Source organism: Lissotriton helveticus, chromosome 3_2 (assembly GCF_964261635.1).
Source record: "Lissotriton helveticus chromosome 3_2, aLisHel1.1, whole genome shotgun sequence".
Taxonomy (NCBI): domain Eukaryota; kingdom Metazoa; phylum Chordata; class Amphibia; order Caudata; family Salamandridae; genus Lissotriton; species Lissotriton helveticus.
The window spans coordinates 9,387,954-9,413,356 of NC_136062.1; the positions used below are offsets into that span (position 1 = coordinate 9,387,954).

At 45.1% G+C, this 25,403-nt stretch overlaps 1 protein-coding gene across 1 annotated transcript in view; it reads left to right on the forward strand.

The window, feature by feature from the left end:
* The window catches only part of HDGFL3 (HDGF like 3), a 264,253-nt gene that overhangs the window by 111,136 nt on the left and 127,714 nt on the right, over positions 1–25,403 (forward strand). Inside the window, exons 3-4 of the mRNA XM_078684735.1 lie at positions 4,517–4,655; positions 5,310–5,459. Of these exons, the coding sequence (XP_078540861.1) occupies positions 4,517–4,655; positions 5,310–5,459 (289 nt within the window). The remainder of the gene's footprint in view (positions 1–4,516; positions 4,656–5,309; positions 5,460–25,403) is intronic.

Here is a 25,403-nt window from a genome sequence, read left to right on the forward strand (position 1 = left end):
TGCGTGTGCCCCTGCACTTGTTCATCAGACCCTGTTAGGTGGACTGACATCAAGGCAGAGCAGTTTTGCACAACGTGATTAACTGACATATCACAATATTACTATTGCCACAGGATTCTTCTATAGCACTTCTTCTTCCTTAGTTGATACAAACAATAGACCTTTATGTTTAAATGACATGAAATAGCTCAACTTTCTTTGACAAGCTATAATGTTGTATCTCAGAAAGAAGAATGCCATTTGAATGCCTATAGACCTTAGGGCGTGTCTCTGTTCAAACTTAGTATGTTGTTTCTTGATTGCAGTACAAAATTAGACAAATATAGGTTGTCAGTTATGGTAGGTGTAACTTTGAATATTCTCGGGGTGAAACTATTAAGGCACTTCACAAGTTATTCCCATAAGTCAAAAGTAGAATAAATAGCACAGCATTACAAAGTCTGCCTCAGAATTAGGCCTATCAAGGGAGAGAGGACTTGTGTCAATCAGTGCAATAGAGGTGCTCCAGCTAAATTGCCCATTGATAGTGTTACTTCCTTTGAACACTTAACATTCCAGTACTTCCAGGACAGGGGTAATTTGGATGGCAAGTTATCAGACGCCCTTGATTAGAAATCCAACAAACTAAATCACTTTTGCTTATCAGGTTTTTTTAATGTGTGGTTTATATATAGACCTGCTTCAATTTAACTAACCTTATGCTTAATCATTGGGGATTCTGAGTTTATTTTGCATGTCCAAAGTACAAAACATGATGGGTCCCAGCTTGACTACAAAAGTCTCAAAAGATCTTCACTCTCATTACTAGACCATGTTTTTCTAGAATATAAAATTGAAAAACCACAGGGGAGGCCATGTGGATCAATCTGACTATGCTACAGGCCTCTAGCTTGCATGACAATGGAGGTTTCTGGTGGGGGAGAGTTTGACCTGGGCTAAAGTGAAGTCAGGATCCTGGTGCAGATGTTGGGGTCAGTGGAATCAAATATTGATAAGGGAGCCTCATAAGTTTCAGATGCAGTAACGCCCATACCACAGGTGCAAACCAAGATTGCAAAATGCACATTGAACCCCTTGCTCACTTTAGATTTGAGGGTGTTGGAGAGAAAATGTAGTCATAAAGAGCACAAGTAGTGGAAAACTGTATTTCAGCTAAAAAGGCAAGCTGACATGACTAACTGGTCTGGTACAATTGCCCATTTTATCATTTTGGAGAGATTAGTGTGAGGTTTTGGCTTAAGCAATGATGGTAAAAAGTTTGCTGATTTTATTTCGTTAAGGGTACACACAGCAGGTTAGAGTTGGGCCCACATGTTTCAATTGCATCTCCTCTGCTATATGCATACATTAGTGGAGATGATCAAGGGGGACATGCTTACTAGATGATGACACATATACGAAGGTACAGATAAAACACGTAGTGGATGTATAACTCAAATTCATGACTGGAGGTAGAGATTGTGCACTAGATGCGAGAAAGCAAATTGGTACTCAATTTTTAACAAAACTGAAATTCTTGCCATAAAATCAGATAATCCATCCACACTTCCTTTCAATTGTCTACATTTGGTGGGAGCAGGCCAACTGTTGGCACCCATTTCAAAAAATCTAGGTGTATAGTTTGATCAGGAATTTATGTGAAGAAACTGATCACTTGCCATTTTTATAAACCACTAAGAGCAGTGCTTCTGTGGTGTCTAATACTGCCTAGGCTTGACTTTTCAAGTGAACTTTATCTGGGCTTACCAATCAACTTCATTCAAAGAATGTAGAAAAAGCAAACACAGCAACCTCATTGCAAACCTGTAGAAATGAGCTATGCATTAGTCAAACTTCTGTGCCTCCACGTCAGATACCAGATAGAATTTAAGATACTTCGTTTAGCCCACTACCCCTCTAGGATAAAAGACCTTTGTATTTGAAAACGGTCTTCAAAAGATGTGTTTGGGGAATGGTAACTACCAGAAAGCAACAGCGAGGGTCATAGTCTGGTAGAGCAGAGGACAGGATGCAGGAAATCCTTTCCATCATGCACAAACCAATTATTTTCCAAATAAAATGTTCAGTGCGAGGCTGCTGGTCCCTAAAGCAGCCCTATGGGTTGCAAATCTGCAGTAGATATTACAGATTAATGAAGACCCAAAAGCTGCATTTAAAATTGGGAAAGGAAGGCACCCAGGAGTGAATTTAGGTGATGGCAACATGTGTTCTATTGAAGAGAACAGCGATGCATTATGCCAAGTTTAGTCTCTTTTTTTGTTCATAGACCACTTTTTTTTTGGCGTGTTGTACTTTGATTCCCCATGGTAGCTGAGTTTGTAATTCGCTGGTACGTTGAGTAAGAGATTTGCAGCAGACTGATAGCAGCTGCCAAAGTTCTTTTATGATGTTTTTAACCTTCTGTTTTACCTTATGAACAGGAATATGTTTTTCACCTTATGGGACACATAGTACAAGAGCGGCCACTCATATTGCAAAGTGGTGGGGCAGAGGAAGGGGGAACACAAACAAAAAAAGCAGAATAATAAAGGAAGAAAATTGCACTTGCCTGCTCCGATTCGCGCATTCTGTCCAGGAACTGCTGCATATTGTGCAGCCGCCCAGCTCCCAATCCCAGTGCTGCTCCCATGCTAGGAATACTATTCCCAGCATGTGAGCAGGGCTGCAATTGGCCTGAGTGCTATGGTTCGGTGGTCAGACATAGACAGATAGACTTGGAGCCTGTGATGATTTCTCTACACAGCTGTACAACACAGCTCTGGTTGAGAAATGCTAAGTGCGCATGACGGTTTGCCCCCTCACCCCCAGAGTTCTGGACAAACCGTCATGCGCACTTGGCAGTGTCCACAACTCCCCCTTCTCCCAGGTGCTGCAGCGTCAGTGTGGACGGCAATGCCCCTCCCTTGGCTCGCAGTTGCAGTAAAATGGAATGGTAATTAAAAATGTTTTATCATTTTATTTTTGTCTTTTGCCCCTGCAGGCTTTCAGCAGGGGGGGGAGTCGCTCTTCCGCCATAACGGAGGAACCCACCTGGTATTCACGCAAGCGGATATGGATTAAAGTGCCATGTAAGGAAGAATGGTGCTAATTTAAAGCTTTCATAGGCAGCTGCTTTATGGCACCAGAACAAGAGTCTACAGATACAGCGCCACATTAAATGCAGCTAATGGCCTTTCTGCTAGGAAAAGGGTCCCAAGGAAACATTTCTCATTTTGCATCTAGCCTTGAAAGTCCTTGCACTGGGGCAGCCAATAGAAATCTACAAATGAGTATGAGATTCATTGTTATTGTGTGTAGCTATGTCACTTAGTACTATGTCACTTAGTACATACTTTTTCATTGTTTACTCACAACTTGTTAAACGAGAACGTTGGGTCTGTGCTCAGTGTTTGGCTTCCTGTTGCAATAATTACACTATTCTTCTTTTGTACCATAGCACTCAGGTTTCTTCGGTTTTCTAGAACCATATTTTACAGTTGCAGTCCTAAATTCTTTCTTTGTAGTTGTTTCTTAAAGGCATTTACATTTGTGACCTTCCAAGAGTATGCTATTTTACAGAGTTTGCATGGGGAGTAAGGTTCAAAGAATTTTTTGCCAGGGTGCTAGAATTCATGGGCCCGATTCACAAAAGTAGTCTGAGACAAAATCCTAACTTTACAACTATCGGTATTCACAAAAGGTATTTTGGAGTAGTAAAGTTAGCATTCCTAACTTTACTACTCCTAAATGCCTTTTGTGAATAACAAAAGTTGTAAAGTTTGGATTTTTCTCAGTTTAGGAGTACTAAAGTTAGGATTCCTAACTTTGCTACTCCTAAATGCCTTTTGTGAATGCCGAAAGTCGTAAAATTAGGATTTTTCTCAGTGTAGGAGTAGTACAGTTAGGAATCCTAACTGTGCTACTCCCTAAATGCCTTTTGTGAATACTGAAAGTCGTAAAGTTAGGATTTTTCTCAGTTTAGGAGTAGTAAAGTTAGGAATCCCAACTTTGCTACCCCTAAATGCCTTTTGTGAATACCATAAGTCGTAAAGTTAGGATTTTGTCTCAGTTTAGTAGTAGTAAAGTTATGAATCCTAACTCGACTACTCCTAAATACCTTTTGTGAATACCGAAAGTCATAAAGTTAGGATCTTGTCTCAGATTACTTTTGTGTGTTAGTCTCTGCAAACCTCTGGACGTGTGGCCTAACTGCTTATTTTTGCACATTTTGAATATTGTCTTCTAGATTCTGTGGTCAATCTAAAATGTAAGGTAAACACAGTAGTTCATCCTTCCTGCTCATATCCTCAAACAAATGCCAACTTTCTGTACTGACTCTTGTTTTTCAGAAATATCCTCTTTCCGTACAGTGCTCTTGAGTGACGCCAAGGGAGTCATTTGTCCCTATTTCTCAGGTTTATAAAGCCAGAACCCATTAAGGAAAATGATTTAATGCATGAGGACACATTTGTATTTACTTAAAAGGATGTATGTTTGTTTTAAATTGCTAATGTGCTTCATATCTGTTTCAATGCAGTGCATTTCTCGGTCCAAAAGACTTGTTCCCATATAAGGAATATAAGGACAAATTTGCCAAGTCAAACAAACGAAAAGGATTTAATGAAGGCTTATGGGAAATAGAGAATAACCCAGGAGTCAAATTTACTGGATATCAGGTGAAAGCTTTGGGTTCTGAAACAAACTGGGTTGTCCAGTTGATCAGTTTTAGCCAAACTTAAACAAGTGTGCATATTTTGAATGAGATTATCACTGCATTACGTGTTTAGGTCTTGCTTGACAGCATAGTTGACTGCAATACAAATTGTTAACACACAGTGTGCTTTGGATTGACTATCGGGCACATTACCGTCCCACCTCATACTATTGTCTTTTTGGTCTATCCTTCCACGGCCCATAAAATGCTTAGTTTTTGCAGTGCAATACATGAGGGTCTACTTGACATTTCAAATTATACTGAACCATTACATGCTTAATTCGTTATCTCGTACATGCGCTGTATACAGAGAAGCAACCATTATCTGGTTTGTGTGTTTTTTCGCTGCATCAGGCTTTTAAAAATATTTTAGTCAGGATTGAAAATGCAAACCAGACCTACTGGCTTGGCCAATACTTGTTCTGAAGATGTTTACAACTAATTTTAAATGAAGCTCTTGGAAATATTCCTTCTGGATATTTAGAGTCTATTTTGAATATTTCTGAATATCCAGTGAAAGATTCAACCACCGTATTTAGCGTAAAACATTCATGACTATTGGTATATTTGTCCTTTTAGATGGCATTTGAAAACTGTACTTTTTATGATTTTGTAGGCAATTCACCAGCAGAACCCTTCCGAAACGGAAGGGGATGGAGGAAATGTAGCAGAGGAGAGCAGTGAAGAAGGTAACAAAGTAGAAGATGGAGATAGCAAGAACAAAAATGAAAAAGGCACTAAGCGAAAGAAAGCATACAATTCAAAGGTTATTCTTTTTTTCCAGATTTTATTAGGCATAACAGATATTTTGTCATATATACATCAATATATATTTAATTAACTGCTGCACTTAACTTCAAATCAAATGTTTACCCTATTTTTCACAGCATCATCAGCGCAGGAAACTCGGTGGTTGTAAATCTGCTTCTCTATGATTACCAGTTAAGGCAGCTGACGGGTCTGCTTAAAAGTGGCTTCATCCGCTATGGAGGAGAAACTTAAGTTGTGAAATATTTCTGTTGAAAATCCAACAATTTCTGTCAGTGCTGATGGAAATTCTGCCAATAAATGTTGGAACTAGGAACGACCTCCAACGTGGAAGACACAGTAGTCTCTCCACATGAAGGGGGTATATCCAGTATATAAAAGACAATATTTCACTGTGTCCAGAAAATCTACCACCATTTTAATGTTGAACTACTGTCTGTATGGTGTCTGAAAACCATGAACAAATGCATCAAAAAAGAAAAAGGATTCCTTGAAAACTATGTCTCTGCCCCAGATTTACCATCAGTTATGGATATGTGCCACAGTTTTCAGGACATGCATTTTTACATACTGCTCATCAGTAAATATATCAAACTTCTGTGTTTGTAAGTCTTAAGACATACGTAATAGCTGAAAGTCCTATGTTTGGCCTACAATTGGTGCTACATTCATTTTCCAAATATATGGAGGTGGATGAAGCTTTCCTCTAGTGGTACAAGTGTTGTTTCTCAATACTTAGGTGACTAGATGATTAAAGCACACTCACGTTAGAAGGTCACTGAGCAAACCATGATGATGACTCTTCACAGCCTATGTCTCTCCAACCCCACATCCAATGTCCCTCTCCTACATAAGCTGCTTGTTCCCCTACCTCCCCTCTTAATGTAGTTACATTACAGACAGAAAGAGGGAGACCGGTAATAGGATTTCAGAATGTATAAATGAGAAAGTCACATTGATAGAGAACTACATAATATTTGATGTACCATAAATAGAGCTGCATCTTGCATTAAGGCTGCATCTAGATTGGTATTCTTCTAAATTGGATGGTGGAAGGGGAGTTAGTGTAGCCAAAGAGCTAGCATCAGGTCCATGAACAGGTTCTCTGCCCTTTAATCTAATGAGTCCTTGACTTCCCCTCAGATAGAATAAAAATGAATGTGTCTATCATATAATTTTATAGTTGGTTGTATCTTGCACATAAACAACTGAAATAGATCATAATAATTCTTAACAAGGAGACCCCGGGAGTAACTGAGGGCAATCATTACATACAGAGTGAAGCTGCCATCTTTCAAAGACTTTGGCCCTGAATGTGCTTTCTCCCTCCCTGGCACAATACAGACCATTGTTAACTTGGGTTACACAGCCTGCTACTACAGCCTTCTTTGTGATGCTTCCCCCCCACACACATAGGGCTCCTGGAGACGGTTGCCTCTTCTTCTCTACCGCCACCTAGTCCATAAGAGACTAGCTGACCTGCTAATTTGCACAGTGTTCGTTGTTGCCCTTGGAGTGTGTTTGCAGTTGCGATTGGGGGAGCAGTGCTCACATGGTGAGAAATCCGACAGGCTGCGGAAGTGCTAGTGTGCAATCTTTGGCATGTGGCAGCAAGTATCCCTGTGGCCCAGGTGTCTCCTCTTTTCTCCCCATGCCCATTTAGGTACCCTGACGGGCAACAATGGCATCCAGGGCTCCCATCAGACGAAACTGGATAAATGCACGCTCCCGAAGCGACCCAAAACTGTGATGGGTCCCAAGAGCAGCCTCCACTCGCTGCGCCATCAACCACTGCAGACACACCTTTGACACTACACGATCTCATGGTGGCAATACAGAATTTCACACAGTGCTAGAAGTCCGAAGCAACTCAACCACATCTGAGATTTAATTGCTGACAGCAAATCTCCCTAATATGAACACGAGTGTCAAAGAGTAGAGGGTTCAAGGGTCTTTCTCTACACTGTAACAATGAAGCCGTCAAGGCCCAGGCCAGTGAGCTACAGGCCACAATTAAAATAATGAAGGCCCATCTGAAAGACTATGAGGGGAAATCTCAACTCAATAATGTGCACATACTAGGGGTACCAAAATGGGCAGAAGGGCCGGCAGTTGACCTATTTGTTAAAGATCTTATCCTCAAGGAACTGCAACCTTGCGGCCTTTCTAAATACTTTTCAGTGGAGCAAGCCCATTGTATTCCAGGTGGACACCCCAAACCGGGGACCTCCCCTTGCTCTATTGTTGCTCGGATCTTCAACTTTCGGGAACGGAATGTAATACTCCAGATGGCTTGCAACGCTCCTCCAGTGACCTATGAGAACTTTCTTCCCGGATTTCACGCTTAAGGGCCAGAGGCAACGTCACAGTTTTCTCAATGTCAAAAGGGCCTTGAGGGACAAAGCAGTCAAGTACTCAATGATTCTTCCTGCAAAGCTACGAGTGGAGTGCAAGGAACGGAATTGGTTCTTCTCAACTCCAGAGGAAGCTTGGTAGTGGTGTCATGTAGTTCCTAAAAATACTTAGAAACCGTGTGTTTAGACAACATAAACTAAGGGATTGGTGTCCATAGTGATTCCTGACACCCCCAAAGGATATGTCAGCCTTCAGACCAGCTAGTTCACAGTGGCACCATAAGCCCACTAACCTTACAAAAGAGCGAATAGTTTCTGGCAACTATCGAACATGGCAACCCTTGATCCTTCAGTGATTGTGGAAAGAGTAAAGTACTTTTCGCTCAGTCAGTCATGCTCACTTAGTCTCAGAGAGATACACAGAATAAACGATGGGGACGTTTTCAATAAGCATTTATTTCAACAGTGTCATTCTAGTATAAAACATGTTAGCTGCGAACAATCTTTAGGCAGAAACGGATGTAGAAGATTACAAACACCAACAGAGTAAATAAAAGGTAGAATTCCACCATGGTGCTAAAACAGTGAATATATGCAAGCAAATAGATACATGACAGTAATCAAGTGTACTTCTAAAATGCTAACCATACCTAGCATGTATGTGGCTGTAAAGCCAAGAATCCACTAGGAAAGAGCCAACTCCATTACCTGATTGGAGAGAACGAAGGCCCTCGTCTTGGTCTCGAGTTGGATACCCCGCAAGGGATGTCAGACCACTGCGTTCTGTAGCTTCTGTAGGCCAGTAAGTCAGCGTCTAGGGTCAGCATGAAGCTTCTCCTCTACCTATCTAGTCTTAGTATGGTTCTTTTATACCACACAGATAGCCGCTGGCTTCCTTACATTATTGATGTGCTGTGTATGCAAATGAGCCTAGAACAATAGCTACGATTATGCAAAGTAGTTATTTTGCCCTAGGATGAAGATGGCCATGTCTTTTAAGCAGAGCATGTTCATGCTTTTATGTGCGAGATGTGTAGGGACTTTTCTCAGAATCCTCATGCATAATAAATTAAACTAGTTTCCACGAAACTGATCGACATTTATTCAGCACATAACTGGGTAAAAGGTCAGTGCTACAACTGTTATGCAGAGCAAGGTAGACCAAATGTAGGTAAAAGGTCATATAGCTACCTTGGCCTAGGCTGGGATTCATTGGGGTACATAACATTCCTCATCCGAAGGACGATAAGGTTAACAAGTGCTAAAATATGCCGGTTTGAAAAGCATGAAAGCATTGTCATAAAACTAGTATAAAAAACATCTAAAAACACTGTATATGTTAAAAAATGATGGTATATGTAAAGAAAAAAAAAGCTTGAAAATAAAGCAAACACAAGGAGATGATGGACGGAGCGCTGACACTTTTCAGACACTCACCCCCAGTCACAGATCTGGGTTGAATCCATCATCATTCTTTAGCTCACTTTGCCACCTCAGTTCAGACCCAGCTATTTGCAAATCAGTCTTGACCCTGTGCCTCATGGGAACAGTCCAGCCCAAACTACCAAGCCAGGTCTTCCCTGAACCGGAAACAAGCAGCCTGGGACCGGTTTCTGGGTAACACCCTTCATCAGCCAGGCTAGCTTGAATCCAGTGGCAAAGTGAGCAAGGGACCCACGTCTGGGCATACCATACCAACTTAGGGCGAACAAAGCAAACACAAGGAGATGGTGGACGGAGCACTGAAACTTTTCAAACACTCATCATTCTTTAGCTCACTTCGCCACCCTTGCTGAAAGGCCAAAACTGGTCCTAGGATGCTTGTTTCCAGTCCAGGGAGGACCTGGCTTGGCAGTATGGGCTAGACTGTTCACATTGGGTGTAGGGTCAAGACTGATTTGCATATGGCTGGGTCCAAACTGGAATGGTGAGCAAAATAACGATGGATTTAGGGCCAGATCTCTGTACTGGGGTGAATGTATGACATTGTTCTGCATTCTGTCCATCAATTGTACTTTTTTCATAAGTCTAGAAAATAGTCAATAGACGATCAGACCGACTGAGCATGTAGAAAGCCATGTTGCTCAGTGAGAGCAGAAAATGTAAAAATAAACTCTGTTTTCGCATTCCAATTTGGCTTGTTTTGGAAAAAGGTCAAATTGTTCCCATCCCACGGAGAGCTAAATGTTTGTGTCCTGTGTGGGAGATGCAACATCACTGTCACTTGCATCTGCAGACGACTGTCCCTGTTACTCTTGTATCAGGTCAATGGAGCAAACGTGATCGTCTTCAGTTCCCACAGCAGCTGCCGAGGGAACACTTGATACCTGTAAACTTATTGCAGAACTGTTGTCTGATCCTACAGGAACTGAAGCATCCGTGGGGGTTCTAAGAATGGTGTCATCAACATGGGATTATGGCGAAGGCACTGTAACACGTGGGCTTTTAAGGGGGTCCAGTAGTACATATATGTCTGGTGGCGCAACCAATGGAAGAGTCAGACATATGTCCAACACGCATTCGTATCCGCAGAATAGGCAGCTGAGAACAGGCAAGATGCAGTCAACCCAGGCTGGTCTGAATTATAGGAACCAATGCTCGCTTAGCTCCCAAAGCCGAGGTGTGCCCAGATGGAGTACCATGCGTTCAAGGCAACGTCGCACCAGGAGTGCCTTTTTCATCTCTGAAAGAACTGGGCCTTCCATTGCGTAGCAGAAAAAGTAAAACCAGAATACCGACTACATGTAGTAGGACCAGCGGAAGCCCTCCAGAAATGCCTCCCAATACAGAGTATATAAATGCTGGAATAACTCAGAAGGTTTTCTGAAAGGTGCTTAATAGTCCAGAACCTAGGCTCTTAACTAGGTGCACGATCCCTCCCATATCAGACCTGTTAAAGATGAACCATTTCCCCAAATGGAGCGGGAAGTTTGCACGGACTAATGCCTGTATCTCAGATGAAGACCTTGCAACCTGGAGATTAAAAGTCTCTCGGGCTGAGGTTAAGGCCACATCTTTCTGCAAAGGTATGGCTTTCAGTCCGCTCAGAGAATCAAACCGTATAAAGGAAACATTCAATGAAGGTCATAGCGTTGCCTCCCTAACTGTGGGGGTCAGTGGAAATAATACTTGCATACAGCAAGTAACCCTGGAATGTACTGTGACTAGATATGCGATGCCCGTTATCATCCCACAACAACCTTGCTCATTCAGCATCAAATAGCTTCCATTTGAAAGCAATTTAAACACTGGATGAATTACAGCAGCTGGGGATCCCTTCAAGTTATCAACTGAAGCATTAAATGCTCCCTGAAGGAAAATATCCTTGCAAACTAGTGACCAACTTAAAGCAGTTTCACAATCTGAACCTGTGTGAAAAACGTCAGTGCACCCATTCCTTCATCTAAATCTGTACAGTAATTCCCAGTGCTCGTGTATATATCCCTCTCCTAACGCTTTGTACCTGCCTACCTGCTGGGACTATAAACTATATTGAAATTGGAATGTTGTGCCTGGCAGTGTAATATAGCCATGGACTAACCATTCTGTGGAAGGTGATTCAGCTACGGTGAAAGGTAATTTTTCCAACTAAAATTTGTCCAACTTTTCAAAGTGTAGCATTATCTATATTTTGCATCTTTCCCTGCCATTGACATCGTCTTTCCGTTAGATTATATGCCGAAAACAGAGACGTGCTGTTGATGTAGCGCCAGGGCACGTAACCAGAAGGCATTGAGCATCCAGCTTAATACTAGAATGGATCGCAATTGTGATTTTCCATGTTGAAGAATAGACAAATCTTGTTCCATTATATCTATAGGAGAAGACACAATGTTACCCAGTGAATACATTCTAGATGATATTGTAGAAAAAGGGTCAGGCAGATCAGGTCGATTACCCCTTTTCAAGGTTTGCCCGGCGTTAGCCGCCTCTCACCCAACTCAAGGTTTACCAAATAAAGAGGCAGGCGCTGGAGACTGGAAGACAGGAAACAGGAGTTTATTCCGACGGAGCAGAACACATCAAATCAGACAACAGGGTATCTTCTCGAGGTGCTCTACACGCATCCTTGAGGCCTGGCCTCTTATACACAGGTTTATTGCTTTATTACATGAAACACATTCTTGTCAATACTTTGATGTACGGAAAGACATCCCCGGAATCCTCACTTTGGGCCTGTTCCCATACATATTTACAGTAGAAGTCCCCACCCCGGTCACAGTAGGTGATGACTATCGCACACCAGGACATTCCGCCGATTCCCGGAATGTGTGTCTGATCGGATCTCATGGGGTGAGGGGTGCTTTGATCAGTCAGAGATCCTTTGAATCGGGGCAGCTGCTTACTGTAAGGGGGCCAATAAATGGTATCCGCAGGGCTAGGTGGTGCCCTGGGAACAGGCAGGAAGATTGGGCACAGAGGAAAAGGGGGGTTCATCAAAAGGATGGGGAGGTGTTGGCTGGGAACGGAATGCATTTCCGAGGCAGAGTAGCGCTGGAGGGGAGTTTTATGGTTCAGGTATGAGAGAGCGGGGGCTATCAGCGCGCGGGGGATGCTTGCGAGGTCAGAGGGAGAGACGCGCTAGCTAGCGGCGCTGGGCAGGGAGACCATGGTTTTCAAAATGGTTGCCATTTACGCGCATGAAGGGGCCTAAAAGGGACAAGATGGTGTGGCCAAGGTTTCATGATTTTCACGTTACGTTCAACAGTGGCTATGGTGAACATAAATGAACGCCGCTGATGTATACCGATTTTAGTCATTTTCCACAGTCCCCAGTTTTTATCATAAGTTAGGTCATTTCTGTTCATGTCTGAGGTAAGGACGTACAAGCTGACATTTAGTTATATTAATAAGGGAAGTATGTGGCGGGGCTGTCTATTGATGTCTTTGGTAGCCCATATGCATTACGGGCAGATGGAAATAATCCTACTATCAATGCTGACAGAATCGTACATAACCATATGTAGTCAATGCGATAGGCGAGGAGGCAGTGCATACAAAATTACATTAGCTGTGTCATATGTTAGACCTTGGAGACCGGGGCATTACTTAGACGATGTAGGAAATTCGTTCGAATACAAACATGATGTCATACAAAAATGTTCTGGCCAAATAAGGGCTATTAAGTACATTTCTTGAGGTCTGGACTCCATGGGGGTCAAAAACTAGACAGCATGTTCATGTGCATAACTGGTGTTCTACAATCATCATGATACAGAGTTAACGCTTTCTTAGTTATCCATGTACAGTTGAAAGTGACCGATGTAAGGTTTCGAAAGCTCAATTGGGTGATAATTAATACAAGTGGTTGGGAGAGGAATTCAACTTAATACAAGGGACAGTCAAGGGGTGGCAATGTTCAAAAAGGGTTCGTCTGTCCAGTGTCTTTTTACAGCGAGGCATCACTGGTTGGCTCTCATTGTTTTTCTTCTTTCGTTGGCACTGTTGAGCACCGGCGGTGGAGCTATGCGTCCAGCTCTACTTCAGATCTGGTGTTGCAGGGTGTGGCCATTCTTTGCTCTTGGACCACAGTCCTGTGTTTGTCCTGTTCCCTAACTAATCTATCATAGGTACCTTAGGCAGGGTACCCGCATTCCGTTCTTCCTTCATGACAAACCCTATTCTATCTTTTGTGCGGTCTTTCTTCTCAGAGTCAAGTTCAAAAATTCCATATGAAAAAAAAGGGGGGTGATGGGGGCGTGCTTTGGGAGGCCGAGGGAAGAGAGGGTGGAGTGGGATCAGATCTGAAACGGACCAAGGAGGGCAGAAATTTCAAGCAAGTGGGCCAATCAATCGGGCACAATGGGCTGGGACCTTCGGCACGAGCTCATCAACGTGCAGGGGCTTCTGGGCGGCCCTTCTTTCCTTCCCTTTCCACGCTGAGAACGGTGCCTCGTCCCGCAACTCTTTGCTCTGTGGCTCCACCTTGGTCGAGGTCATAGATATTCCCCGATCTGCAGCCAGGCTGTGCGTCACATCCGGCCCCTCTCCTCCGACGACTGCAAGTTATCCTTAAATGAGTATAAAAAAACAGTTTTTTTTAGAGAATTGGCAGGGGAAGACGTTTACACACTTTAATTTTTCTCCCAACCCCAAGTAGTTGGGGAAACGTTCATTGGTCACGATAGGGTGGATGCTTAGTAATCCTTACATCGGTGTATGTTGTTAACTCATGCATCATTGCTGTAGTGCAGGTCGGCAAGCATTTTTTTTATTTTCAAACAACATGTCTGTCTGGCGTTTTACTCTTGTTATATTTGCGAACGTGGCAAGAAGTCTGACATCTAAAAATTACATAGTTTATCGAATTCAAACCGGCTCCTTCAGTAGAGACTCACGTTTGTCTAAAACAAATCCTGTTGAGCTATATGTTTCTTCAAGGTCTGTTAATTTATAAAAAATGTGAAATGCTGTTAACATGGGACTATAGCTACAGTCTTTAAGATTTTCTGGGACGGCTGGTACAGAACTGGGACCATTCTGGAGGAACGGGGACGTATCGGACATTCTATTTTTGTACAATGGGCAGTGGTAATCCGAACGATGAGGGTGATGTTACCAAAGTACTTAAGACAAAAGCCACTGACATATAGTTCCCTTTTAAGGGTCAGATTAGGGGACATCAGTCGTCTTACCTGTCCTTTCTTTCTCTGCCAATTAAGTTTCATCATTTTACAGAAAGGAGAGGCAGTAATATGGCAAAATACGATCGTTTTGTTTCTGTCAATTTGTTCAAACACTGTCGTGTCTAAAGCCAATTATCCCTGTACCGGCGAGGTACAGTGTCGTCATTTATTCAGGAGGGAGCAAGGGAGCCCTCAGAGGGAGAGAGCGGCGTGCGCACAAAATAGGCTATTAGTATACGTACAACATAAAAAGAGAGAGAGAGAGAAACGTGTATAATAATAGGCTATTCAGTGCACACACATATAGATCTGTACGGGTCAGTTTCATGTATAAAACACAAGCTGAGGGAAAACATAAATTCATAGTTTACGTATACACAAATACCAGATAGGGTGCGACAGTACATACATCAAGCACGAAAACCTCAAGACAAAACACAGAGCTATTTCGGGCAAAAGGACTTTTTCATGCGTGTTGCGCATTCTCAGTATTCCATTTAATTCATTTGGGGTTCGAGCTCTTTATTCTTCCTAATAGTGGATAATTTTTGTTGGTAACCTCGTTTTTGAAAATACTTACTCCCTCTTAGTTGGTCGGACACTAGTCCAGTCGTGCTCATACTCACGGTGGGGTCTTCCAACATCTAGCAAGTGACGATCCAAGCTGAGGTAAAGGAGGGGTGCCAGTCGGACGTGCGATGGTACAATTCTGACTTTTCTATGAGGGTGGAAGAAGAAGGGGTAAATCTAAAACACAACAATCTCCCCAATTTCTGGGCTGAGGGGGTGGATTTTGGATGAACCCTAACCCGGGGTACTCTTAACTTTTCTTATCTTGTCAGCACATAAATTGACTCACTGGTGCGCGTCATTTAGGGCGTACATTTGGGATATCGGTTCGGGTCCGAGGTACTACAATAACCCTTCAAGTTTCTGGCGTAGGCCACTCTCCCATTCACTAGCTCCAGAGAGGGAGAGAGTCGTTCCTAGGTAATGTAAGTGCTATATTCTTTTTTCGTCCTTCACATGCAGGTATCATGTTCAGGCTTGTTTTTCTTATTCCATTAACCGCTCGATCCATACCTCAGTCATACAAAAAAAAGCATTAGTTCGTCAACCCAGACGTGCGCCACACATAAGCATTCATACAACACAAATCGGGGCCCACGCACGCATTCATACCATACAATTCTTCTTCTTTCTGCGTGGAACATGGTGCATTCTGGGTCTTCTCCATACTCCAGCTGAAATTCCGATATTAACCTGCAGGGAAAGAGAAGAGGGGGGGGGGGTGACAGCGTACAAAGCACATCAGCGCGCAAAAACACGAAAATGTTTTTACCTACCACGTGCCTAACTTATCTTCTTTGGGAAGCAGTACCTTGCATCTCGGCATTGAAGCCCAGAGGAAGTGGTCTATTGTCCTATTCATAGATATATCTAAATATCAGGATCTTTTACCTATTGCTTATGCTGCAGGAATACAAAAATACGACAGATCTTGACTATTCTTTTCGCATTGTTTGTAGGTACCATGCCTTTCTAATTTTTCATAACCAAAATTGCTTCATTTTACTTGTCCTTTATTTATTTTGAAAATAGTAGCCTTTATCCGAGAACCTACCAATCTAAGTGACTGATATGAGGCTAGTTCTACATATTTTCTTTTTCTTTTAAAACCTTGATTGAAAAAGATGTCAGCATTCAAATACGGGCCTCCAACCATACAGGCCGGCCACGGGGCAGACGGGAAATGTATGAGGTAAGGAGAGATTACACTTGTAGTATAGGAGTACGTAATGAGCGAGCCATTGTAATTGGAAAAACTTAAACGAGACAAATGGTTGCAGGATCAATGGAGGTTGATTTTATAATTGAAAGTAAAACAAGATCAGTTACAATAAAATCGTTCATACGCATACCATGGGCGAGCATCATGAGTAGCATTACTTCGAAAATACAATAATCGATAGTGAATAAGAACCAATATCAGTAGGGTTGTCCGCATGCTCAGTCAGTACCCTTCCCCGCCCGCCATGTGCTCAAGGACCGTATACATATCCCATAATATCAAGGCTACGTAACTAAAACGTCATAAGGAGTTGCAAGTCTCGTCTATACTGGCGCCATTTTGGGGCGTGGCCGGGTGGGTCCAGAGTATAGTCCAAATGCCTCCGACAACTAGCGGCCGGACCATAATCCCTTTCGGCAGTTCAAAAAGTTTGTTAGCGCCAACAGAGAGGACAAGCGGCGTGGACTGCGGCCTAAAGGCGAGGAAGGCAAAATCTTCCCTACCGGGTCACGCTGAGGTCCCACCGGAGCTGACCGAGTTGGCAGTCTACAGTGTCTCTTAGTAATTCGGAAAAAAAGGCCGGTGTCAGCATGAGAGCACCACCATCTTGTGACAACGTTGTGGCCACTCCGGAGAGCGGGACAGCAGGTGTATCCCTTCACAGATACGTTGAATCAGTCTTTCCTTCGACACCAGATGTGGATAAGGTGGCGGTCGCCCGGGGCAGTGGCATATCCATGGGGGATAATCGAGCAACAGTGGCGGTGGCCCCCACCGGAAGCCTGCGGGAGTCGAGGGCCAACGACCCTCGTAGAATCTTTAAAGCTTGGACAATGTCTTCAAGAGTGTGGCTCATGCCCGAGCAGGCAAGCATTCGAGTTCCAGAGTAGTCCAGAGCCGTTCTAGTGGACCAGGCCCAAATCCAGGGAGGCGGCCGCCATTTTGAGCGTTCCGCAGTAGTAGCCGCTCTTCACCCCGGCCGCCGGAGCGAGTCCTCCGGCCATCCAACCGAGTGGAACGCCAATGGCAGTCCTGGTGCAGCTGACTGGCGAGTGAAACGTTAAGGGTCGCCCCACTGCAGCTGGTCGGCGAGGGAAACGCTAAGGGTCACCCCACTGCAGCTGGTCGGCGAGGGAAACGCTAAGGGTCACCCCACTGCAGCTGGTCGGCGAGGGAAACGCTAAGGTTCGCCCCACTGCAGCTGGTCGGCGAGGGAAACGCTAAGGGGCGCCCTTCTGCAGCTGAGGAACCTCCTCCTGGGGAGGTGGGGGAGGCCCGTTCGCATCGCCTCCCCCCCCAGGGCGCCCCACGCCGTCTCTCGGCGCAGCATTATCCGCACAACGACTTCCTCGGCCAGCTTGTTCCCTCCATCCCAGGCCTCCACCGATGCCACATCGCCGGCTGATGGATTTTGTAGGCTCTCTATAGCCCAAAACCTACTAAAAAGTAGCCCAAAGTAGCCCAATGCTGCTACTCTGAGGGGGGACAGGAACAGCGTTAAGCAGACGGCGAATGCGTTGGGTTTGTTGTTGCAGCCGTCTGCTATGTAAATAGTTGTTTAATAAAAAGTTTTAAATGTTACTTTGCTGGAGTGTTGTATATATTTATAATATTTGCATATTGTTTGTCGTTATTTGGGCGGGGTGGGCGGTGGAGACGAGCTGTCTTGCAGCCATCATGGCGTCGAGCTCGATTCTTCTCACTAGTTTCATATTTCTCATGAGGGGTTGTTCCTAATGTTTCTATTTTAGCGAGGTCAGAAAAGAGATCCCATCAGTGGCCTACTGATTTTGCTCGATTCCTTTTGTTTTTCCTAACGATTTTTTATGTTATTGTTTGCTGGCACGATACAGCGGCTAATCCGCATTTTTTTTATATTTATGTCCTTTTTATTAGGGGCGTCCTCCGGTGGAGCCGGATGATCTACCTCTAATAAACGGTCCGGGCTGAACCAACTACCAACAAACGGGGCAAAGATAGGCATGACGGGTTACAAAGGGGACAAAAGTCTGCACTACCTATCCTTCACTATCCGCAAAGACTAAACAGAGTATTGCGACCCTGTGCTTATTTGTGAATAGAGAATAACCCAAAGAGAACCAATTCCGAACGATCAATGTTCGGTCAAACAATCAATCAAATGAGGGATAAAAATACGCACGACGGATTACAACGGAGGCAAAAGCCTGCGTTACCTATCCTTCACTATTCACAAGGACTAAACAGAGTATTGCGACTCTGTGCTTTTTTGTAAATAGAGAATGATCCAAAGAGAACCAATTCCAAAACAGTAAATGCTTGGATAACAATCAATCAAATGGAGAGGGAAGTAGGCACGACGGATTACAAAGGGGGCAAAAGCCTGCGTTACCTACCCTTCACTATCTGCAAAGACTAAACAGAGTATGGCGACTCTGTGCTTGTTTGCAAATAGAGAATCTCTCAGAAACAATCAAATGAGTAATACTAGTATTTTCAAACAATCAATTTGCAACTCGTCGTGTTACACGACCTTACCCGGACCGCATGGACAGTTTCTCGCCTTCCGCTTCCAGCACCTGATCGTCCTCTATTCTCCGTAATTGCTGTGGCACTCCTGATGGTTCCCAGTCAGGACCGTAGATCACTCGAGAGAGGTCTGCTCGGAACCAGTGAAGTTCGGATGATCGGCTGCCAGACGAGGGTCTATCGGGAAGGTGCACTTCCCGATTGTTGCAGTCGTTCACTCTGTCGTTGGGACCTCTCCCACTGGATCCACGTGTCACTGATGGGCCCCACGTTTGGGACGCCAATTGTAGAAAAAGGGTCAGGCAGATCAGGTCGATTACCCCTTTTCAAGGTTTGCCCGGCGTTAGCCGCCTCTCACCCAACTCAAGGTTTACCAAATAAAGAGGCAGGCGCTGGAGACTGGAAGACAGGAAATAGGAGTTTATTCCGACGGAGCAGAACACGTCAAATCAGACAACAGGGTATCTTCTCGAGGTGCTCTACACGCATCCTTGAGGCCTGGCCTCTTATACACAGGTTTATTGCTTTATTACATGAAACACATTCTTGTCAATACTTTGATGTACGGAAAGACATCCCCGGAATCCTCACTTTGGGCCTGGTCCCACACATATTTACAGTAGAAGTCCCCACCCCGGTCACAGTAGGTGATGACTATCGCACACCAGGACATTCCGCCGATTCCCGGAATGTGTGTCTGATCGGAACTCATGGGGTGAGGGGTGCTTTGATCAGTCAGAGATCCTTTGAATCGGGGCAGCTGCTTACTGTAAGGGGGCCAATAAATGGTATCCGCAGGGCTAGGTGGTGCCCTGGGAACGGGCAGGAAGATTGGGCACAGAGGAAAAGGGGGGTTCATCAAAAGGATGGGGAGGTGTTGGCTGGGAACGGAATGCATTTCCGAGGCAGAGTAGCGCTGGAGGGGAGTTTTATGGTTCAGGTATGAGAGAGCGGGGGCTATCAGCGCGCGGGGGATGCTTGCGAGGTCAGAGGGAGAGACGCGCTAGCTAGCGGCGCTGGGCAGGAAGACCATGGTTTTCAAAATGGTTGCCATTTACGCGCACGAAGGGGCCTAAAAGGGACAAGATGGTGTGGCCAAGGTTTCATGATTTTCACGTTACGTTCAACAGTGGCTATGGTGAACATAAATGAACGCCGCTTATGTATACCGATTTTAGTCATTTTCCACAATAGTGGGGTCATGCCATTGTCGACCTCTGCCAAAGCCTTTTCTATGTTAACCCTGGCAATCTCACACAATCTCAATTTTCTCTACCTCTTTGTAAATAGCGGATAAAAGTGCTTTTGATGTGGCTTCTGGGGAGCTAACAAAAAATCCCTATGATCCATGTGACCTGAGAGTAAGGACAAGTGTTGTTTCACCTTGGACAGTGTTGAGGATTTTAGCCACTTTAGGTATAATTTCTCAACACTGTAAGATATCACCACCCTGTGTGTTCCGATTGTACATAGCGCTGGTCAGGCCTATGGATACTGAACCCTTCGGTGGTACCTCTGAATCAGGACTGACAGCCACTTATGTCGATAGGCCAAACCAACCACCCCTTCAAATTGGAGTCTGATGAATTGTAAAAACCATTGTGTATTATGCATCTAATGTATCCTCACTGTGTCGTGTATCATTTTGCCATCACTCAAAGTGTGTAAGTGAGGGAATCTGAGGTATGTTTAAATCCTTAATCTTGGCTAACCCAAGACAGGATCTCTGTTGCACCATGCCTTATAGGAAGATCATCTGATGTGGTATGAGGCATGCTCTAAATAAGGCCTAAGTTCCCTAAACTTGCCAATCTTTAGTCCCCAGACAGATTTTGTTTCTATAGTGTCACGAAAGTCAAAACACTGTAAAGATAGTTGGAAAACAAAGGAAGCAGAGTATTTCAGTTTCGTGTTGGTGAACATCTTTTTCTTTTGCAGGTGTAGATCCAAGCTTATAATAATAAGAGATCAGGTCTGAAGTGTTAAACCCAGAAAATAAAGCAAATGTTTGTGCAAATGTTTTGAACTAACTTTCGGCAGTGTTCGGCAATGTTCCCATTATTGGTAAGAGAAAACATTACATGAGATACTTGCTTTGTACACGAAATGATGGCCTCAATGTTGGTAACAAAACATGGTGTCAAAATTAGATGTTTCATCACACAATTCATCATTTGAAAATGCAGCAGATTGTTCTAAATCAGGCCGAATAGTATTTAGAGTTTCAAAGTCCCAAACATCAGAGACAGCACTGAAGGTGATGATATCACTTACAGAAATTTTAAATAAGTGTTCAGTGGGACCAAACACGTCGTAGGAAACGGTGCCCCAAACTATTCCTTCGGGAACTGGAACTGCTGTAATGTTCACCAAGGACAGGTCTTTTTTTTCACGGTGTGATGATGCATGCAGTTTCAGGTCCATGTTCACATTTTGTGCTCCAGAGCGTTTTCGGAGATAATGTCTATTCGGGAGCAGGAAAAAGACAGTCACTATACTAATCCAAAGGACTAGGAACAGTAAACCAATTGCAACCCAGAGTTGTATCGAGGAGAAACAAAGCAAGTCTTTTTAGCCAAAGGTAGAACTCATAAATTCTTTGCTTGTGGGAAATAGGCCGTGACGGTAACTCGTGTTCACTTAGAGCCAAAGAGAAAGTATCAAAATCGATGAAGTAGCCAGATGCAGTTCGATCTATCTTTGGTAGCTCAGCAGGTTTTGTAGAACTGGCAGATGTCTCCATTTGAAACATATTCACATAGATGTCGGTGTTAGGCCAAATTCAGAGCTGTGTGTCATTTGTAGATTGAAGTCATTCAATAGTAATTGAATTTCAACAGGTACAAGCTCCATTCTGTGGTTGATAACTCGTTCACTTCGTGGAGTAGAATCTTCAAACGGTATTATTATTTCTGTCTGAGCTTCCTGTATGGTAGCAGAAGGAGATCTGGTGCTACCCAGAAGCCCTCACGGCCTACTATTGACTATCAGCCACATAGTGTGGTTTGATCAGACCAGTTGAGACAAATCTCTTTTCTTATTTGCCAGTGGCAGAAGAAGCACTGTTCTTGTTTCTTCGACAGCCAGGCCAGGTACAGGTAAGATGGCCCAAATTATTTTTTGTCCGTAATCTTTACTCTGACCAGGTCCCCAATCTTTGGACCAGGCAGATCTTACCTGTACAACTTTCACTTCCCTAGTGACGGTGCATTTTACTTGGTCATTGCTTTGTAATGCCCTGTATTCATTGAGTTCCTGTAAAACAGCCAAAGAATCATTGATGTCAAATTGTTTTCCACAGCCCCAGAGACAAGGCTAGCTGGTCTGTAGATTTGTGCACCTCCTGGCACCAAATAAAGCTGCACTGCTGCTCCCACATTGTGGGACGTGCACGGATAGAGCCCGGCCAAAACCTGGGCCAAGAGCAGGTCCATCTGCACCCGTCAGAGCCCAGAGGAGGCTGGGCTGGGCCACTCCTGTTTCGCTTGGCCCCCAGCTTAAGCTACTGTGCCTGCCCCCTTCCCTGAGCTGCCTACAGTCTCTCTCCCTTCTCTCCCTTCTTTCCCTGTCCCTGCACTGCCTGCTGTCCCTGCGCTGCCTGCTGTCCCTGTGCTGCCTGCAGTCCCTGTTCCTGCGCTGCTTGCTTTCCTACACTGCCTGCTGTCCCTGTCTCTGTACTACCTGCTGTTCCTGCGTTGCTGCTGTCCCTGCGCTGCCTGCTGTCCCTGACCATGCACTGCCTGCATCCCCATCCCTGTGCCTCCTGCTGCCCCTGGACTGCCTGCTGTCCCAGTCCCTGCACTGCATGCGATCCCTGTCCCTGCGCTGCCCACTCCAGTTCCTTGCCCGACGCCCAGGTCTACTAGGACCACCTACCAGGTCCACTAAGGGAGGCTTCCACACTGCCAAGAGGTGGAAGAGGTGTGGCGCAGCGGCCAGGGCACCTGACTCCGGACTTTTACAGTTCGATCCCCGGCGGCAGGTTAGCCCAGCACCATGTGACTCTGGGCAATAGCTCGCTTAATCTTCCCGAGGGCCCCCAGCGCCGGGACACCTCTTCGGAGGTAGCTGTGCGCTTTACAAATACTGGTATTTAATTTCATTTCAAGCAGTGTATGCATGCAGCAGGCGTGCCACCAACCCATTGTCGGTTGGACAATGCCCCTCCCGCCACCTGGCGGTACACCGCCAATGAACTCCTGAATCCCAGACGTATAAACAACAGCTGCATCTCTTCCTGTCCAGGTTCCCCCAAAGAACCCTTCACCTGCCCACACTGCCACTTTTCATAGGACACAACCTACCAAAAATCCCACACCACTCCTGCCCACAGACCATAAGAACACCCCGCCAACTGCTCCATTGTTTCCAGCTTAATGCCCTCTCACCCTGCAAACAGAAATCTGGGACACCATCACCACTCTCTCCAAGGACATTGCCTTCATCACCGAAACGTGGCTCAACCCCTCCTCGAACCCCGACATCACCACTGCCGAAGGCTACAAGATGATACACCAAAACCGCACCATCGAACAAGCCGGAGGCATTGCTATCATCTTGAAGGAAACCATCAGATGCATCATCACCAACGACAGCCCCACGGCTCTAATATAGAGCACCTCAACTTCCTACTACAAATTGGCGCGAAGATCCACGATAAGAGGCACCCTCGCCTACAGACCCCCAGGACCCTCAGCAACATTCTGCGATCCCATCCGCAACCTCACCCCTCCCCCTACCAATTGACTCTCACCACTACTTCCTACTCGGGGACCTCAACTTCCACATTGATGACCCAACTGACGCCAATTCGATTACCTTCCTGGAGAACCTGAACAACAGTGCCCTCATCCAACTGGTCATAAAGCCGGACACACACTCAACCCCATTTTCACCTCCAGCGACAGAATCCAATTCAGCCACACCACAGAACTTACCTGGACTGACAACACCATTGTACACTTCACCATCAACGATGACTAGCAGACCATCAGCAGGCATCAGATCTCACCCCACCGCAGCTGGAGCAAGGTCATCGAAACTCAGTGGTCACAGGCCCTCCCCACCTCCCAACCAGAGGCCTCAACAGACCTGGACTGGGCCGCCTGGGACTTTGCTGCCTGGATCACCAACAGCCCCGACAGTCGCCGCACTAAAACCTACAAAATCCAACAAGACATCCAAAGATGCCAGCTGGTACGCCACAGAACTGAGGACCTCCAAGCGCAACTGCCACCAACTGGAGAAATGATGGCATGCCACCAAGAACCCCACCAACAAAGCAGCTCACAAAACAGACCTCAGCAAGTATCAATGGCACATCAAAGAAGCCAAGAAAGCAGCCATCACCACCGGTATCGACTCCGTAGCCAACCACACAAAAAACACTTCAGAGAGTCATAGAATTTTCCAACCCAACAGCCGTAGAGAACATCATCCACCCCTGCCAAGAACTTTGCAACACCCTCTCAGACTATTTCCATTGCAGGATCACCAACATCTACAACAATTTCAACCTCCAACTCTCCAACCTCAACCCCAATAACCCCAACCAACCAGCAAACATCAGCCAAACCATTACCACCTGGTCTCCGCTCACTACCCTGACCACCTCAGCCATCATATCTTTCATCACTCAGGGTCACCCACAGACTCCTGCCTCACCACTTCTACAACCTCACAGCAAACCCAGTCAGCACACACAACTCACCAGCATCCTCAACACCTCCAACTCCACAACAACCTTCCCAGACAGATGGAAAAATGCAGGCGTCAGGCCCCTCTTAAAGGAAGCCTCTGCCGACCCAGTAATCCCTACTTGACTAAAGTAGTTGAGAAAGTCATCAACCAGCAGCTCACTGAATTCCTGGAACAAAACCACCTATTAGACGCCTCACAATCAGGATTCAATGCCAACCACAGCACTGAGACTGTGCTGATTGCTGCCACAAATTACATTAGAATACTCCTTGATCATGGAGAAGCTGTAGCCCTGATCATCCTCAACCTCTCCACGCATTTGACACTGTCTCCCACAGCACCCTCATTGACAGACTCTACAACATAGGCATACATCAAGACACCATCAAGTGGATCACCTCCTACCTTACAGGATGCACACAGAGCATCTGACTGCCTCCCTTCACCTCCACACCCAAAGTCATTATTTGTGGCACACCACAAAGATCCTCCCTCCTTAGTCCCACCCTGTTCAACATCTACATGACCTCCATCACAGATGTTGTCCAATCCCACAGACTCAACATAATCCCCTACACAGACAACACTCAACTGATTCTCTCTCTCACCTAGGACCCTCCAACTGCAAAACCAACTTTTGCGATGCCATGACCAATGTAGCCAAATAGATAAGAGACAATTGGCTCTAACTCAACTCCGACAAAACTGAATGTCACAAAACACACGTCCCGCGGGCAGGAACAGACAGCACGAGTGAATGGTGGCGTGTTCCTGACAGAAAGGATCCTCTCCTCTTTCCACAGCCGGAGGATTCACTGGACTGAGCTATGTCTCGGAGCCTTGTACCAGGGTCACCACCTTCCTTTTCCCGACGGGTACAAGATCATCAGGAGGGACCGCATCAACCAGACCGGAGGTGGCATCGCCATCGTCCACAGGAACACCATCCGCATCACGACCGA